The following is a 17,357-nucleotide window of genomic DNA, read 5'->3' as shown; positions in this document are numbered from 1 at the left end:
TCAATTCAAAAGTCAACCGACATGTTTTCTTATAACAAAGCGCGCTCGCCACCGAGTGATAAACTGATATCGGCGACTTCACATAAAGACAACCGTCGTTGAATGGAACCTGAATTTGCGTGATCGCTAATTGTGACTTCAACCTGCAACGTCTCTTTGTGACCGGCGCGCGCCCAACGTCCCTACTTGCTCACGTATCCGTAGAGAGCCGGCCAGATTTCCTGCTCATTGTCAGAAGTAGACGGCCCTCACGGCACTTGTTGCTCTTGCACATCGACATTTGTCTGGCGCACTATTATATCGCTATGCATTTTACTCCCAACGCCGGCACTCTTTGTCAAGTTAGGCTCGCCTCCGTGCGCGCGTCGAGTCCATAAATGTGCACTCGCGTGTTTTGTCTGTTCAAGCGAGTCCGTAATTATACTAGGGAGGAGGAGATCATAAAGGAACATTGCGCGACGCGATAATGTACTTGTATACGACGTGCCAAATAGGCCAGACTGTTTTTTAAATCTTGCTTTAAATAAGAAGTAAATTTTGATGAATTTTTGATGGTTCAGCAAAATAAATTGATTCAAAATATCTAAACTAGAATTTAATTGTTTTATATAAAAATGCTGCGCGTGAATAATTTACGATATCAAAAACAACATATAATATTTAAATATTGAATCAGTGACACTTGTCGTATATGGTACAGCGAAAATCGTTGCTTATCTAATAATTCTCGCAGTTTTACCTGTAATCACAGCCGAGAAAGTCATATTTTTTTCTACGTTCAAAACATGACGAGATCCGCCGTTATAATTTTCTATTGGGACATTATGTGCATTATTCTCGTCGGTATGGTAATACTTTCTTCGCCTCCGCATCGCTTTACGAGCACCGTTCTTATTGGATTTTTGCGACCGACAACGTTTCTGTATGTCGACTTCTGAAAAGAATGTTTTATCGTTTACTATTCGCAAAGAAATAACTTCGAATGACTATCCTTTTTTTTATTGTCCCTACTATTTGTTATTGTCGCATACTTGGGCGGATCACGCTCGGGAGTTCTCAGTGAGACATTCCTTGCGATAATTTGAAATTCAAAAAGAAAAACGCATACACATATAATGCTTCATAAAGAATATAAAAATAAGATGAAAATCAATGTGTGCAATTCTTTCGATTTTAAAAATGAAATGTGAATATGTAAAGCAAGTATCCCCTTTTTATGAGAATCCAATACTTATTGATATAAATTATATTGCAGTGCTTAAAAAAATGTTAATGTTTTAATGAATATAGAATTAACTCGGAAAAATTTCAATGAAAGTTATCATTTGTTATAATTTTTGAATCTTTTACAATAAATACTGCAAACTTTATAGAAAATTCTCAACAATTCTATTCAAGCTTATAATAAACAATAATTATTTATTAATTTGTTACGTAATTGCTTTACAACTTCCTGTATAAATATTTGAGAGTAATGCTATCTCTCTATGCGCTAGTATGATATTTCAAATGCCTAGGTAATTTTCCGGACATTATCCATGATTTCGATTAATGTCTAGCTATCCGACTATCTACTATCTGTAGAACGAGAGGAGCTATCATTATTCCTTAACTTAGAAGGAGAAAAAAAAATATTATTCTCACATTGTGTGTATTGTTTTTATGCATAAAATACATATATTTTATGCGTAAAATACATATATTTTTATTTTCAAATTACAAAACGCATTATTCACTTTTATTTTAATTTGATGAGACTAATCTATAAATAGTCTCACTACTAAATTATCACATTTTTTTAATGATAATTATACGGATGATCTTTTCTGATACGGATTTTTAAATTTATTTTTGCGTAGACAATTTTCTCTCTTTCTCTCTTATAAAAGAGTTACAAAATAGAAAAATCGGAAATATACCAGAAACATTACATTTTAATCTTCTTTTTCAGTTATATTGACATTTTCGTGTAACATTTTGGTAAACTGCAGGTCGAGAGAAACATTTTTTTTTTTTTATAACAATTGACCAAACAAAAATTAATTTGATATGATTTAAAAAATTGTTAACGGAAAAGATAATCCGTATAATTATTATTAAAAAAAAAAAAGTATAAAATAAATTTGTTTTTTTAGATCATCATATTTTTGTTTGCTACCTTTTATTCATCTCTCTCTCTCTCTCTCTCTCTCTCTCTCTCTCTCTCTCTCTCTCTCTCTCTCTCTCTCTCTCTCTCTCTCTCTGTAAGATATTTATAATTCACGCTATATATTTATTACCAAGTATACGATATCGGAAATTAATAGTAATTAGATCGTTCGAGTTAAAGATAATAATGCATGAATTACTGTTTATAAACCACGCTGTGCTTGTAACACCCAATTACAGCAATTACGCTTTCAAACGATCATTTACAAAGTAGAGAGCCCTCCGAGATATTTATAGAAAAGTAGGATGCTTGAATTGCCTAATTTAACTTCCATAATTTGCAACGTAATCAGCGATTTAAGCTCGTATTTTCGGGTTGAGTAAATTATACAGTAACATTTTCGAACGCTAAACATATGATATAGAAACGTTGTAGACGTTAATAACGCTTCTAAACCTCTCCAAAGTTTTGACAGAGCATAATGTCATGTGACGCGACTAATTGCTTCGATATATTTTCGCAACGATGAACCCTTATCTCTATGTAAGTAGAACACGTCCGTTTTAGTCAGACAGAAAAGCGGCTATAATAAATACGCAAGAATCTTAATCGATCCCAAGCTTCCATATTTTTTTAAAAACAGTCATATTCCTTTAATCGATCGAAAAGCTTCTTTGTTCGCAAAAATTCGATATATACGGAAGAGACAATTTTTTTAACGAATAAGCAAATATTTACGCTTTATAATACTCTCATAATTCTCTCTGTCCTAATATTTGTGCTTCGTGGTAGTCCCATAAATTTTCCTCTCTTTACATCTTTCCCACACAGTTCCTCTTTTTATATCACCCCTCGTCGTTAGACTATCGGACATCGACCAAGAACACCAAATTTGTTCGATGGCCATGGGCCTTCGTACCCGGCGGCGCCTCTTGGCGTGTTCCCGAAAGAGGCGAGCAAACTAGTTTACTCACGCCAGAATGACACGATCACCGGCCAAACACTCTCCCGCCCACGTTGTCTGGGGAAGCGCTTTTTTACATTTTTGCATATCCATGAGCTATATCCCGCCGACTCTCCGTTATCTGTAAGTTTGGTATATCGATAACCCATAATTGCCGACGCCGTTGTGTAACGTTGTGCCGACATAGACGAGAGTAAAGCTCGAGCATAAGTCTCGCGGCAAATCCAATATCCAAACAGGCATGCATATGCAATGGGCAATCAGGTGCAACCGCGTGGTTGTATCTGTATATCTGTATACGTCGCGTCGGCCAGTCAAACCGGATCGTCCAGAAAGCTCTCTCTTTCTCTCGCTCATTTTGTTCCTCTGTCTGGCGCATACGCGACGAGAAGGAGGACGACGACGACGATGACGGCGACGGCAACGACGACGACGACGACGACGACAACCTGCTGGCGAGCGGCGGGGCAATGCCGCTTTGAAAATCGATAAGCGCCTCCGCGTAGAGTCGGCCAGTCAGGGGCTTTTCGGTGTATCCGGTGATCCTAGCAGGGGCGCCCGGTGACCTCGAAACGCCAACGCCAGAGGATCCCAGAGCGTAATTTCGTCCCGACATGTCTATCGATATACCCTACGGCGGAGGCCGGAAATCGCCCGCCGTAAAATTCCACGCGGACCGATGTCGATGACAGGATTAGCGCCGCCGACATTCGAGACTCTTTTGATCGAGGAAACTCGCGAAAATAGGAGCACTTCTGCGAGATTCTCGTACAATGATATTTTTGGAATGTGAAATTAAATATAAAAGTTTCATTCCAGAAATATACAAGCGGAATTTGTAAAACGAGGGAGTCAGCTTTCTTGAATTAAATTCAGTTTCTCTTCGTAGAAAATGTATATTATTTTATCATATCAATATGCACTGATTGTATATTCATTATTATATAATATATAATATATACTTATATAGCAAAATACGTAATAAGATATATAAACATGATTGATTGATTCTTTTATACATCATTAAATTAATATAGTGCATAAATACTTGTTTAAATCTATAATTTTTTTACACCCCTTCTCTCTCTCTCTCTCTCTCTCTCTCTCTCTCTCTCTCTCTCTCTTCGTCTGTGCTCTTTAATACGCATATATACTATATAATTCTATCTTTTTTTCATATAATGTATACTATAATGTATATATGTACAAAAACATATTAATGACGGATATATATATATATATATTTTTTATTATTTCTTTATTAATAAATCTGGTTGGCGATGAAAATCTCATTTCCGCAGCATGATAATTGATTTGATATAAGTCAAATATCCGTTCCAAGTTGTATATCTGCATCTGTGGTGGTTCAAGAAATACTCAGACGCGACGGGATCAGTTCGCCGATATCCCCAATGGATTCTATAAATTCCTGGCATACTTCTCCGGAAAGCGGGAGCAACCCCGGGATCGACCGACCGAACGCCCGATATAATAGCGCGCTCTGCTTACGCGCGGTAAGTCCCAAGAAGAAAAGAAACGTCAGTCCGATAGCGTGACGGTGAGGATGGGTAAAAGGCGGGTAGGGTATACGCTCCAAGATTTTCCTACCCTCAATCCCTCACCCCTTTGTGCAATCGAGCGCCGTCGCTTGCATACAAAGAAAAGGGAAATTGCGGGTAAGCGGCTTCGAGGTCGCAACGACATCGCGCCCTTATCCGGCTTACGATTCCGGATGTTTCTCGCGGGAAAGGATTCGCTCTGCCGAAGAAGCGCAAGCTATCCATTTGAGACAAATAGGTCAATTCGCCATAATATTCGAGCCGGCTCAGGCGGGATCTATGCCGAATGAGAGAGAGAGAGAGAGAGAACGAAACACGAGCCGGTATTTCCGGATGTCCCTACGTGCTTCCTGCCCGTATGCGTTTCTCTTGTCCTGACTTCGCGCCAGCGATCCGAGTGCGCAGACGTCCTGACGACGATGGTCGCGAGCGAGCGAGCGGAGGCACGAGACTCTCATCCTCCGGATGCGTCGATGCGGCGTCCGAACAAGCGCGAAGGTAACGAGCGAGCAGAGCGGGAGACGCGCAGGAAAGGAACGAGATAGATCGCGCGCGCGCGCGCGAGAGAGGATGAGAGAAAGAGAAAGGGGAGAGAGAGAGAGAGAGAGAGAGAGAGAGAGATTGTGAAGGAGAGACGGACAGGGAGAATGGAGAGCGCACGCGGAGAATAGAGAGAAAGGACACACCTGGCGCGTGCGCCGCGATACCGTCGAGGGTGAAGAGAAAGAGAGATCGAGCGATCGTGAAAGGGGTAGGGGGTGGAGGACGCGCGAGGAGGGACGTATACAGTTGCCTCGTAGGGCAGTCGTTCCTCCTTCATCGTTCCTTCACTGCCGTGCGCTTTTAACGATATTATTCCGTGATCGCGGAGCAAAAAGAACCGGAGGAAGACGAGAAAGCGGTAGTGTATGGCAGGTGAATAGAAGACGGAGGGTGTATTGGCATCGTCCTCCGGCGGCATCGTCCTCCTCGAAGAGGAGCCCGGCTTGCGTGGCGCGCGTCGTCGTGGCCGCGGTTGACGGCAGTAGCGGTGGAAGAAGTGGTGCGTCGACGGAGAAGGAAGAGGAGGTGGAAAAGAAAGACGTCGGTTCCTTTCGTCGTCCACGGTCAGTATCCTCTAGTGGTGAAGACGGAAGCGAGAAAGAGGCCCACGGGAAAATGGGAACGACAGGAGAAATGGTGGGAGGGGGTGGGGGGCGGCGGCGCGCAAAGGGGGAAGAGGAGAAAGGGGCGAGAGGGGGTGAGGAAGGAGAGAGGAACGATTCTCTAGGGGACGTAGAACTCTCGCCGGTTCGCGCGCGCGAAGTCGACTCGTCGGCGAGGGCATCAGGACGGTGGTCGTGATCGTGGACGAGAGGGTGTCGATGGTGGCCGGTGGTTCACGCTTGGCGATCGCCGCTTATTGATTTCCGCACAAGGGACGACCGACGGGCGAATACTCCCGTTTCGCGTTCCCGTCACGCGAAATTTTCGGCCTCACCGTTCGTTCGTCGCCGCGTCGCGGCCCCCGCGATCGATTCGCGTGCGCTCCTGCCCCCGTCGCACCTGCGTGTATCTACTCTCCTATCTTCTCTCGCCCTCTCTCTCTCTCTCTTCATTCTCTCTTTCCGTTTGTCTCCTTTTTCTTTCGCTTCTCGATCATCCTCGATCCATAGCTGCGGTCGTCGCTTCGAATGTGTTGAGGATCGACGACGCGTAAAACCGGTTATCCTCGACAGGATAACGTCCGAATGTGTCTTGGTCGTGCGGCTACGCGCGGCGTCAAGGAGGAAATATGAGAAGCAAGGTGAACCAGGTATAAGGTAACAGGAACTAACAAAGTAGTAAAGGGCATGAGAGGGCAGGGGAATTCGAGATGCGAGGGGAAGAAGCGTGTGCGAGAATGTAATGTAAAGCTGATCGAGATATCGAGATGATTGTACTTGTAAGAGAGAAGGCAATAGAGGTGGAAAGTATATGAAGATATAAAAGAGATAGACGATAGCGCCTCATCCCCCCTATCTTCTATAGAAAGGGAAGATCATGGTTTGCGCGTGTACGAACGAAACACGTACGTCGATCATTAGAATCGTATTGTCTGGGATTCGGGACGCGCGGATGGAATGTTTGTTGCTCGAGATAGGCCCGCTGGCGATAGCTATAGCGTTCGATTAATCGATTAGCGGGCGATAACAATTTGAGTCTGGCCACTCTCTCGGCCTGGAATTGCGAGGCAACAAGAAACGAATGCATGCACTCTGGTATTACGGTGCCCGAGTCGATCAAGATTCCTTTGTGCGTCGTTTTCCCCCGGGGGTCCGACAGACCCCCCCCCCACCCGAAATATCGAATCAATCCGCTTTTTAGGTCACTCGGGTCATCAAATCTGATAAAATCTGACAAAACTTAATATACTGCAAGTTTGCGTATATGATATACATATGTAAGTTTATTTCTAAGTTTATTCATCTTTTAAGCGAGATAATTGAATAATCCTTTTCATAGTACACGTGTAGAATAAATAATTAAAATATTTTAAAATTAGACTACATATATATATATATATATCATAATTAGTTTCAAATTAGCTTAAATGCTATAATATATCAATGTGATATTTTTTTAACTGATTAATGACTGTCACACAAAGTAAAATGTTTCCAAAAAATCAATTATATAGTACAACGTTACGAACAATTGTCTAATACTATTGAAAATAAAATAGAAGGATATATATTTTATAAAATTGTGTATTCTTGTCGAAGTTCAAATTTATTTTTTATTGTACTTTTATGTGTTACACAATGTCGATCGAGAAACGCGATACAACTGTCTTAAAATAGAATAAAATATAAATACCGAAAATAGTGGCGCTTTTTTAAACATTGTCAACAGTTTTACATGAAGCTATTTTGGTATTAAAAAAAAAAATGATTTCACAAATATGAAAAATAATATGAATAATAATTTTTGATTCTTTATAAAGCTTCTTTGCTTTAAAAATTTAATCAATTTACTCTGCTGAGTTAAAAAAAATATCAAATAATAGCGGCGGGGATTAAATAAAATGGGCTTCATTGATGCAAGTGTATCTTTAACTCGGATTGATTTAAGTTGCTTTTTCTATTTGCGTATCGTACATATTTATTTATGATTTATTTAATTTAAATTTAATTATTCATTTAAAAGAAGTCGATCTAATAATTTTCTCTTTGAATCTGTTAAAATCCACATCAATTGCTATTTTTATCGTCCTCGTATCTCAGTGTCTTTCCTCTCGACGAAAATTGACAGAAAGCAAACTTTCGAAAGAAAGTCCGTTTGTATCGGTCAATAGGTGACTAAAGCACAGAATGAAATAACTACGTGCGAAACACGGTCCCGAAGACTCGAGATATTTCAGCGGCGAGTTCCAAGACGCGCGATAAAAGTATCTATTCCGAAGACACATATTGGCGAGACCGTGGGAGAAAGAGAGGAGGAGAGGAAACCGCGCAGCTGATGACAAAGAGTGGCCACCCTTTGAAATTCACGAGCTTGTGGAGAGCAGGTATTCTCCTTTTTGACAGAACTCCTCCGCATTCCTCTCTTGTTCGCGCGAACCGACGTGTGGAGATCCGATCGATCGATCGAAGCGCACTCGAGTTTTCCCTGACCTAAGAATACAACCGGCTTGCTCGAGTGCCGCGGAGAGGAAACCAGGGTGAGGTGGACTTCTAGAATGGACCAGAGTGGGGATCGAGTAAGGATAGAACCCCGCCCGCGTTTAAGCGACGCTGGACAACGATGACTGCGAATTTTGTCTCTTCTTCCTCGCTCGTATCTTCTCGGAGTTGCTCCTGTTACTCGCGTCCTCCGATCGGATACCGTGTGAACAGCGAGAGAGCCCCTCTCTCTCTCTCTCTCTCTTTCCTTATCGAAGACGAGAAACGTCTTGCCGATCTCGTCGTAACGATACGCGAGATTTCATTCGCGAGAGCGTTATCGTGCCGCTCGCGAAAAGTGAGACTGCTGCGATAACCCTCTCGTGCGGAACGAGCGTCGGATGCAAATTCGACGTCGATGTTCGTCGGCATCGCGTGACGCCGAGCGATTAGATTAAAAATCCCGACGACGGCGATTCGCGGATTATTTTTCTTTTTTTTTTTCTTTTTTTTTCGGCGAAGGCAGGAAGGGAAACGGCACGGTTGACGGATCAATTACGTTATCGCGGATCGGCGAGTTTCTCTCGCTAGAAAGTCACGGGGCTCGTCGAGTCTCTCGTGGGTGGTTCAGGCTGTTGAAGTTACCTGAGAGGGCGAAAGTCGCGACCTCCGCGGGCTCTCAGTGGGACACGTGAGAGGGTGCGCGACACGCGAGCACACTCGAGCCCAACCCGGGAATCAACTGGTTCTCCTTCTCTCTTTGTCGCAGAAAAACGAGCCGAATGATGTTCAATTGACAGAGACCGCACAGCGCTAGGAATGGCCCCCTTCAATTCCGTCTTCCTGGGTGTCTGGGGAGTGTTCGTTGTCATTTTAATACAAGGTACGCATGTCAATACTTCTACGTTATCATATTTTTTTTTTTCTCTCTTTTAGTACGTAAGATTTCATCTTGAATTCTATAAAAAGATCTCGACATATCTCCGTTATTCATTCGGTTCTTTACCGTTCCATAAAAATTACTTTGTAATTATTCCCTTAAAAATTAGCATATTTTCTTGTTTTTTAATATATTAAAATTATATAAAATAAAAAAGTATATATATTTGTTTTTTATACGTATATATAAAAAATTAATTTAAATTAGCTAATCATTTTTTTCTAACACAGATTCCTACATTAATCGATATTTTATATACGCTGTTATATTTACAATTAAAATTTTGTATAATTCCAACATTAAAAAAACGTTTTCCTCCGAAAAGATTAGCTGTGATTTTTCGGTTGAGTAGCACTGCGCTATTAGAAGTGATTGAGAAGTCCGATACCACCCCCTCCTTCCACCCCCCGCTCCTAATACGAATCCATTTACACAAAGAGCTCTTTGTCCTACTTTAACATGAAATGATAATTTAATCCAGTATTCACAAAGTTATTTCGAATTATCGGATGTGTCTCTCTCTCTCTCTCTCTCTCTCTCTCTCTCTCTCTCTCTCTCACTCTCTCTCTCTCTCGTGAAAATCATGATGCTCGTTAATAACAAAACGTTTGCAGAATCGACACCCGTTAGCTGGGAGGAATGGTGGACGTACGACGGTATTTCCGGTAAGACATCCGAATCGATTGTTTTTAGAATCAACGTCGATAATATACCTCTCTTATTGTCTAATATTTCTTGTGGAGAAAAAAAAAAAAGAAAAGATTAATCGCATTCTCAAAGGTCCTGCCTTCTGGGGTCTTATCAACCCGGAATGGTGGCTTTGTAACAAAGGTCGAAGACAATCACCGGTGAATCTCGAGCCTACTCGACTGCTTTTCGACCCGAATTTACAACCTCTTCATTTAGACAAGCACAGAATTAACGGTGTACTGGCGAACACCGGACATAGCGTGGTGTTTGCTGTGGAGAACGACACCCGTCATCCCGTCAATATCTCCGGCGGTCCGCTCAGTTATCGTTATCAGTTTCACGAGATTCATCTGCACTTCGGCGCAGACGATCGCATCGGCAGTGAGCACACCGTCGATGGACACGCTTTTCCTGCTGAGGTAAAAAAAGAAAGAAAAAACAGACAAGAACAATAATTGTCTTTGATGTTTCTTGCAATCTCTCCATTTGCGATTTTAAAGTATGATAATTAAGCTTTAAATGTCCTAGACGCGAGGCGCTATTAAAAAAATTAATATTATTTCGTTAAAAAGAATTTTTTCCTACTTTTTTTTTTTTTTGTTAAGATTTTTTGAAAGCTTTTTGTTCTCGCAGCTCCAGATATTCGGCTTCAATTCGCAGCTCTATAATAATTTCTCGGACGCCCTGCACAAAGCGCAGGGGATCGTGGCGGTATCGCTACTTTTGCAGGTACATGCCTAATCTATCCCGTCAACGCTTATCGCGCGTCGAATAAAGATCGGAATAAGCGATACGTCATAGACTCTCACGACCCTTTTCTAGGTGGGCGACCTCTCGAATCCGGAGCTAAGAACGTTCACGCAGCAACTGGATAAAATCAAATATGGAGGTGAGAAATCCAATAATGTGACGAGAACTTTTTTCGGGAGACAATGCGATATGAAAGAATCACAATGAATTCAACGAAAGCGATACACTGTGATTTTAGCTGAGAAATTTTACATACGTCAATTTAAGAATTCTCAAAGAATTTTCATATCAATTAAAATTAGAATAATATATAATCACACAGGCGCGAGGTAATACTATTAAAAACTGTATCTCTTTCTTTCATATATATTTCGGTTATAGTTGCATATTATTATTAATATTACTATTATTATTATTATTAGTATTATTTTATTGCTATGCCATTTTTATATCAGATAGTGATATCATAATTTAATGCAAATAATATTTTATCGAGATATATTGTATTAAGAGATAATCTTTTCTCACAAATGATCAATTATAATATAACATACACGTTTCTTTCTATTTTGCTTCCTCGTGTTTTTTTATGCCAATGTGTTCAGAATGTTCGAAATAAAATGTTCGTATGTATGCATTTGTGTGTGTATGTGTATGTATGTACGGATTGATCGAAAATGTATGCGCACGCTCTAACTTTCGCAAATTTTGAGATGTCGGCCTAAATTTTTTTACATAAATAGAGTATCATTAAAGAATAATTGGTATTGAAATTGAAGAAAATTGGTGAAAGGGTTCATTTTTTAGGAAATATTCAATTTTTTGAAACATGTCTGTGCACGCTTTAACTTCCGCGAATTTCGAGATATTGGGTTAAATCTTTTAACATGATAAAGCTTCCTCTGAGGAAGCCGAAATTGAAAAATTCGTTTATTCTGAAAAAGAGCTTTATAAGCAAAATAAAACGATAAGGAAGCAAGATGCAAGTTTCTGATGTGCACGATTTTTTAAATATATTTAGATCTTTTGGGATAAAAGTTTTGTCAGAATAAAAAGGTGAAAAGATTGATGTATCGTCATAAGTGATGATGGCATACATTATAACTTTTTGAAAACTCGGCATGGTTTCGTCGCCAACTTTTTACGAAGAAGAGAGATAATCGATAATTACCATCATTCTTTGAGGGAACGCGGGTGTTCCTCGACGTATGCAAATATGATCGAGCGGTGTGTACGATAAGCTTAGCGATACGTAACGACGTACGTATTAACTGTATACCGCGGCATCGATAGTAATCGAACGACACACACATATATGTATTGTAATATACATGAACAAAATTGACGTTGTCGACCGTATGAATTGCACAGGGCAGGCCATGGAAATTAAACGTTTCGGGGTGCGCGAACTTTTGCCGGATACGAAGCATTACATGACGTACGACGGCTCCACCACGATGCCGGCGTGTCACGAGACCACCACATGGATCATCCTCAACAAGCCCATATACATCACCAAGCAGCAGGCAAGTATCGCCGTCCCACCGTGACTGCTTTTAAAATGCAACCACACGCCCCCGCACTTGAGTGTTCGCGACGGTAAAATACGAAGGCTCCACTCAATTATGCAATTCCGATCATTAAGATGGCGAATCCCTGAAACATCGTGGAACATCGTACTTCATGAATAACTTGACATAGTTAAAATATTGCAAAATAAAGAATAGAAGCGAGAAACTAATTAAGCTCATATTTTTTAAATCATTATGAAAAATTAGATTTTATAGAAATCTTTTCTTTGCGAATTTTGTCGTTCTTTTAAGTACAAGAAATTAAACAAAAAACATATTGGACATTTTAAAAAATGGATAAACTCTATAGCATAATAACAAAAAGAAGTTTAAAAAAAAGAATACAAGTGTTTAAAATCTAATTTTTTTTGCTCACAATAATCTTGCTTTAATAAATAAAATATGCATGAGCAACTACACATTATTATCAGACTAAAAGATTAAATAAGTTTCTTTGAAAGCTATTGCTTGATTTTTCATATTAATGTTAGATAGCTGGTTTTATTAATAGACTTCAATTTCATTGAGAAATGTATTATATTAGCATAGTAGTAAGTGGGTGGTAAATCTATTTTTGATGTAAAAGTTAAATCAAACTTTATACTCTTTCTCTCTTTCTCTCTTCTTTATATAATAACATTTATGATAATCGATCATGTATTTAAATTAGTTGTCACATCAGAATTGCAAATGTTGTTATTACTGATATCGATCGCATATTCACCGAGGTGATAAAATCACTCGTACCTTATGTCATGTATTAATGAAGCTTGAATCGGATTAAGGATGAATTTCATTTCAACTTTCAAGTATAATATTCATGTGAAAGTAAAGTTAATTTAGGATCATAAATTTAAATGTAATTGTTTTATATTGTATATAGAATTGATCAGTTTTTACTTTATGAAATCTTCGTGTTAAATAAAAAAAAAAAAAAAAAAAAAAAAAATTATCTAATTAATTTAAAACCCATTAGAGCATCAAAATAACAGCGAGAATATTCTTTTCTACATCATTGCTTATTACTCATGTTATATTTCATAATCCTCGTTTTCGTAATTATTGCAGCTACACGCTCTGAGGCAATTGATGCAAGGGGATGAAAAACAACCAAACGCTCCGCTTGCAAATAACTTTAGACCACCGCAGCCCCTTCATCATCGTCCCGTTCGGACAAATATTGATTTTAATATTCAGGTAAGTAATCATAGTAACATATGCAAGATATAGTTATAATTTTAAATAATCGCGCTAATTTTTATATCACCTTTTTAGGGTCCGAAAAATTGTCCGACGATGAACAGGGACATATATTACAAAGGTATCGAATGAAATCAATTACAAACTCTTAGACAGATCAACAAAATAGAATTGACACACACATTTCAATTGTCACAAGGATAATATTAATCAAAAAATTATAGAATTTGCAACTCTCATTTACTTTGAGATTATAAGAATACTAAATTATCACTTTAATGTCTTTGCCTAGAAGCTGTCAGGAGTTTTATAGAAGAGCGCAGTTTTTATTTCCGATTGCATTAAAATCGTTTTATTATCTACCTTTTCAGCCAACAGCTGGAAATAATACCCAGCACTGCCGTGAAATCGACATTCGCAGTAACTACGCTTTTCCCCGGAACGAGCTGGAACTTCGCTGTAAGAAAAAAATTGACATATCAATTACAGGCGGGTGACGCCGGGTCACAAAAAAAAAAAAAAAATTACAGCAGATAGAACTCGCGCGAGAGATGATCGACGGCGTCCACGGCGTTGAGATCAAGATTTAAAAAAAAAAGATGCTTCGTTGTACTTATTAGACGTGAATTGCCAAGTATGTTTCCAGTTAAACCAGAAGAAAAAAAAAACAGATATAAACCTATAGATCACAAGTTAGACGAGATAAGCTAATCGTATAAGATCTATTATTATACATATATCGGTAAACTATCGAAAAAAAAAGCTATGACTATCGTGGCCTGCGCGAGGGGTTGAGAGATGCAATTATATGTATAAAAATTCACGCGTGATAAAACGCGCGCTATCGAGCAAAAGTTTATACTATATTCTTGTAATAAAAGCTTGAAAACGTAGAACACACGAGACGCTTTCCGAGCGGCAGTACTCGACTCTTCCTTCATCCATCAATTACCCGCTCTTATCCTATGAAGAAATCGATTCTTCCTATCCTCGTCGCGGGATCCATCATCTAAACAATGACTGCCCATCGAAACCACAGCATTGTCTTGTAATAAACGCTTGGAAACGCAGAACGAGCCGTGCTTCGGCGAATCTAATTGAGTTCCTTTCAAGTCCAATTAGTATCTCTTCTATCATCTCCTATCATCTATTCTCCTTTCTTTCCTATTCTCGGTTTTTTGTTATCTAAACAATAGTTACTCATCGACGCTTTGATGTTGTTAGCAAGTTATCACAAAATAGCGATGCTACTGATATGTCGGACTGTTGAAATTTGTAGACCTGAATCTGAGTGGTGAGTATCGCGAAAGTGTCTCTAGTCGATAACACAGAATCCGCCGAGCACGGTTAATCCCAGCTCGACAATTAAATGACGTGGAGTCTTAACGTCGTTGTCGAAGGAAAAATCGATTTTCCTTTGACGGAGGAAGCTGCGCCTGCACCAGTCAGAACATTATCAGCTTCCAGTGAATTCCGCGTTATTACGCCTCTATCGCCCCGTGTCCTTGCTGTGACCGATTCCGCTGTATGTGAAATAATCCTCCCACTGGAATGCTTGGCTCGCGAGAGGGCGAAGAAGGAAGGGACCTGTCGAAGAATGTTGAAGAAGAAAAAGGGAAGGGAGATATGAGATAGATAGAAGAGGGGATGGGGGATGATATTACTATCATTGAACCGCTACTCAGAGTTCGACGGTGCTGCCCGCAGACCGCTAGGGGACCAAAAAGGGTAAACGGCACACAGGGTGACCGAGTGAGAGGAAGAGAGAGAAAGAGAAAGGAAAGGGAGACCGCGAAGGTGGGAAGGTTCGTTGAGTGGAAAGGGCGAACGAGGAGGCGAAGGGTAGAAGGTGTAGAGGAGAGGGCGCCGCGCGCGCGAGAGAGGGACGGATACAGATCCATCGTGCCAGTGGCCGCTGCGGCAAATCTGCGGCTCTCCACGATCGTTCATCGAGAGACAGAGAAAAAAAGTGACGATTGTGTTATATTAGGGCACCCGGCCTGGATTTGGGTGCCGGCGCGCCGTTCGCGATCAGCCAATTGGTGGTTCGTAGTGTCTACCGACTAACTCCAAGGCCGTTCCCTGCGGGGGCCGAACGGGATAGATGAGGTGTTCCAGCAATGGAACCAACTCCACGCGATCTTCGTGTCGCTCTCCGTACGGTTCAGCAGCGGTCGATCTCGACCAGAGCGACTTGTGCGAATGTCCGCCGTCGCCGAGGTTCCGCCGGTACGGAGATTGATTGATCGGAGAAGAGAGCGTTCGAGGACGTCGATGTCAGTTGACGACCTCATGGCTCAAGTAGACGGTGTCCTTTCGTGAGAGCGAGCACGGACAATAAGGAGTATGCGAAAAGAGAAGTACGACCAGTGCGTGCAAGTGACATCGAGACGCATCACTATTTAGTTTGAAGAAAGAAAGGAACGAGTTCCTCTCGTTGCTCGCGAGAAAATTTTCGAAGCTGAGGACATTTACGTGCGAGATCATTCGTGCCATTTGAATTTTGTTTATTCCGATTGATCTCTTTATATGCGATCGTGACGATAGTGATCGGTAAAGTTTGCAAAGATTCGATGGACCAAGAAAGAGAAGGCTGCGCGATACAGAGTAGATGTAATTATTGCGGGAGCGAAGCACAGTGTACGCTCATCTTTAAGCTCGGAGGGTGGCTGTAAGCGGTCCTGTGATTGGTTAAGCATGACCGCGGGAATCTTTTTCGCTCTGTTACGTGCGCTAATTCGAGCTTATCAGGCGACGTGACGCGAGATAAACTGATGAGAGTCTGCGGTTGACGGCCGTTGACCGATGTCACCCTTGTCAGGTCAGGATCGGTCAACGTCAAGGAAGAAGGAGGAAAAATTAGAGTGTCAAAGGGACTTGGATTGAACGGCGAACTTCGACGTCGCGATCGACACCGCTAATTCGCGCGACAGGGTCGCGTTACGTCGACGACTACGAGCTACACGAACTGAAACTATCGCTGCTATAATCCACTAATTCGACGGGAAACTTTCGCTCAACTCAATTACGGCTGCAGCCGTGTCGTGTTCGCGCCTGCGAAAGCCGAACGAAAGGTGACACCGACCTACTCTTGGCCGTAACTCGACGCTCGTACTCTACGCGAGAGTTAATCGCAGTCCCGCGAACGCTTCTGGGTCCTTCGTCGGCTTCGCGATTAATTTATGATAAGTGTGATAAGCCATCTCTAGCGTGGATTACGCCGCGCACTGACGACGACGAGGAGGGAGTTAGTAGCACGGTTAGCGGACTCAGCGATTATAATATGGCGAGACAGGCATATTTCATCGTTGATTAATATGCCGACCGCGAGAAGCATCGAAGTGGGATTTAAAATTCATATTGGTCGCATAATCGATATTTTGTCACGCGCGCTTCCTTTTTGATTTCGGTAGCAAAGTTACTTAAGTGAACTGCATATCAAATGACACTGCGCAATCGAACGAAGGATTCATCCCGGTATTCGAGTAAGTGTTCTATCGATGCTTCGGCGATAATATTAAGAATGTAATTTATATAAGATTCTCTCTCCCGTAATTTTTCCAGATTAAATCGTCGCGGCATATTATAAAAAGGAGAGAATAGCTGGCACTGGCTTAAACTACTGATACGCGCGCGCTTATGTCGCTCATTTAATCAGAATGAGAACTGAGAATCCGTTGACAATGCCGCTGTTGCGACGACAGGACGAGTCTGCGAAATGAAAACTCCTGACAGAGACAATGGAAGCGTCCACGCGAGTATGACGGCCTTATTCAGTGTCGCGGACGGCATGCTTAGGCGACCACAAACGAGTAAGAATAAAAAACACGATTTGCCCTTAGAATTTTATTGTCTTCCTTTCGCCTTATGTACGACGCTCCGCGATATTCCCACGTGTTTCATCGTGTTGC

General features: G+C 41.1%; 1 protein-coding gene across 7 annotated transcripts in view; it reads left to right on the top strand.

The window, feature by feature from the left end:
- The window catches only part of LOC138944801 (carbonic anhydrase-related protein 10-like), a 253,528-nt gene that overhangs the window by 231,854 nt on the left and 4,317 nt on the right, over positions 1–17,357 (top strand). The window contains exons 1-11 of one of the 7 annotated variants that reach the window (XM_070315807.1): positions 5,472–5,778; positions 9,065–9,178; positions 9,850–9,900; positions 10,016–10,344; positions 10,559–10,654; positions 10,748–10,814; positions 12,047–12,201; positions 13,315–13,443; positions 13,522–13,567; positions 13,818–16,931; positions 17,011–17,258. In XM_070315807.1, coding sequence (XP_070171908.1) covers positions 9,115–9,178; positions 9,850–9,900; positions 10,016–10,344; positions 10,559–10,654; positions 10,748–10,814; positions 12,047–12,201; positions 13,315–13,443; positions 13,522–13,567; positions 13,818–13,834 — 954 coding nt within the window. In that variant the 5' untranslated portion in view covers positions 5,472–5,778; positions 9,065–9,114 and the 3' untranslated portion in view covers positions 13,835–16,931; positions 17,011–17,258. Of the gene's footprint in view, positions 1–5,471; positions 5,779–5,831; positions 5,852–5,955; positions 6,475–8,291; positions 8,995–9,064; positions 9,179–9,849; positions 9,901–10,015; positions 10,345–10,558; positions 10,655–10,747; positions 10,815–12,046; positions 12,202–13,314; positions 13,444–13,521; positions 13,568–13,817; positions 16,932–17,010; positions 17,259–17,357 lie in introns of those variants that run through there. The other 6 variants (XM_070315812.1, XM_070315811.1, XM_070315808.1 and 3 more) reach the window with 6 other exon arrangements.

This window comes from Polyergus mexicanus, unplaced genomic scaffold (genome assembly GCF_030449975.1).
Source record: "Polyergus mexicanus isolate NDT 795.1 unplaced genomic scaffold, iyPolMexi1.0 SCAF_2, whole genome shotgun sequence".
Lineage (NCBI taxonomy): Eukaryota > Metazoa > Arthropoda > Insecta > Hymenoptera > Formicidae > Polyergus > Polyergus mexicanus.
Note: the sequence above shows the minus strand (reverse complement) of the source record. Positions and strands in the feature narration are given on the sequence as shown.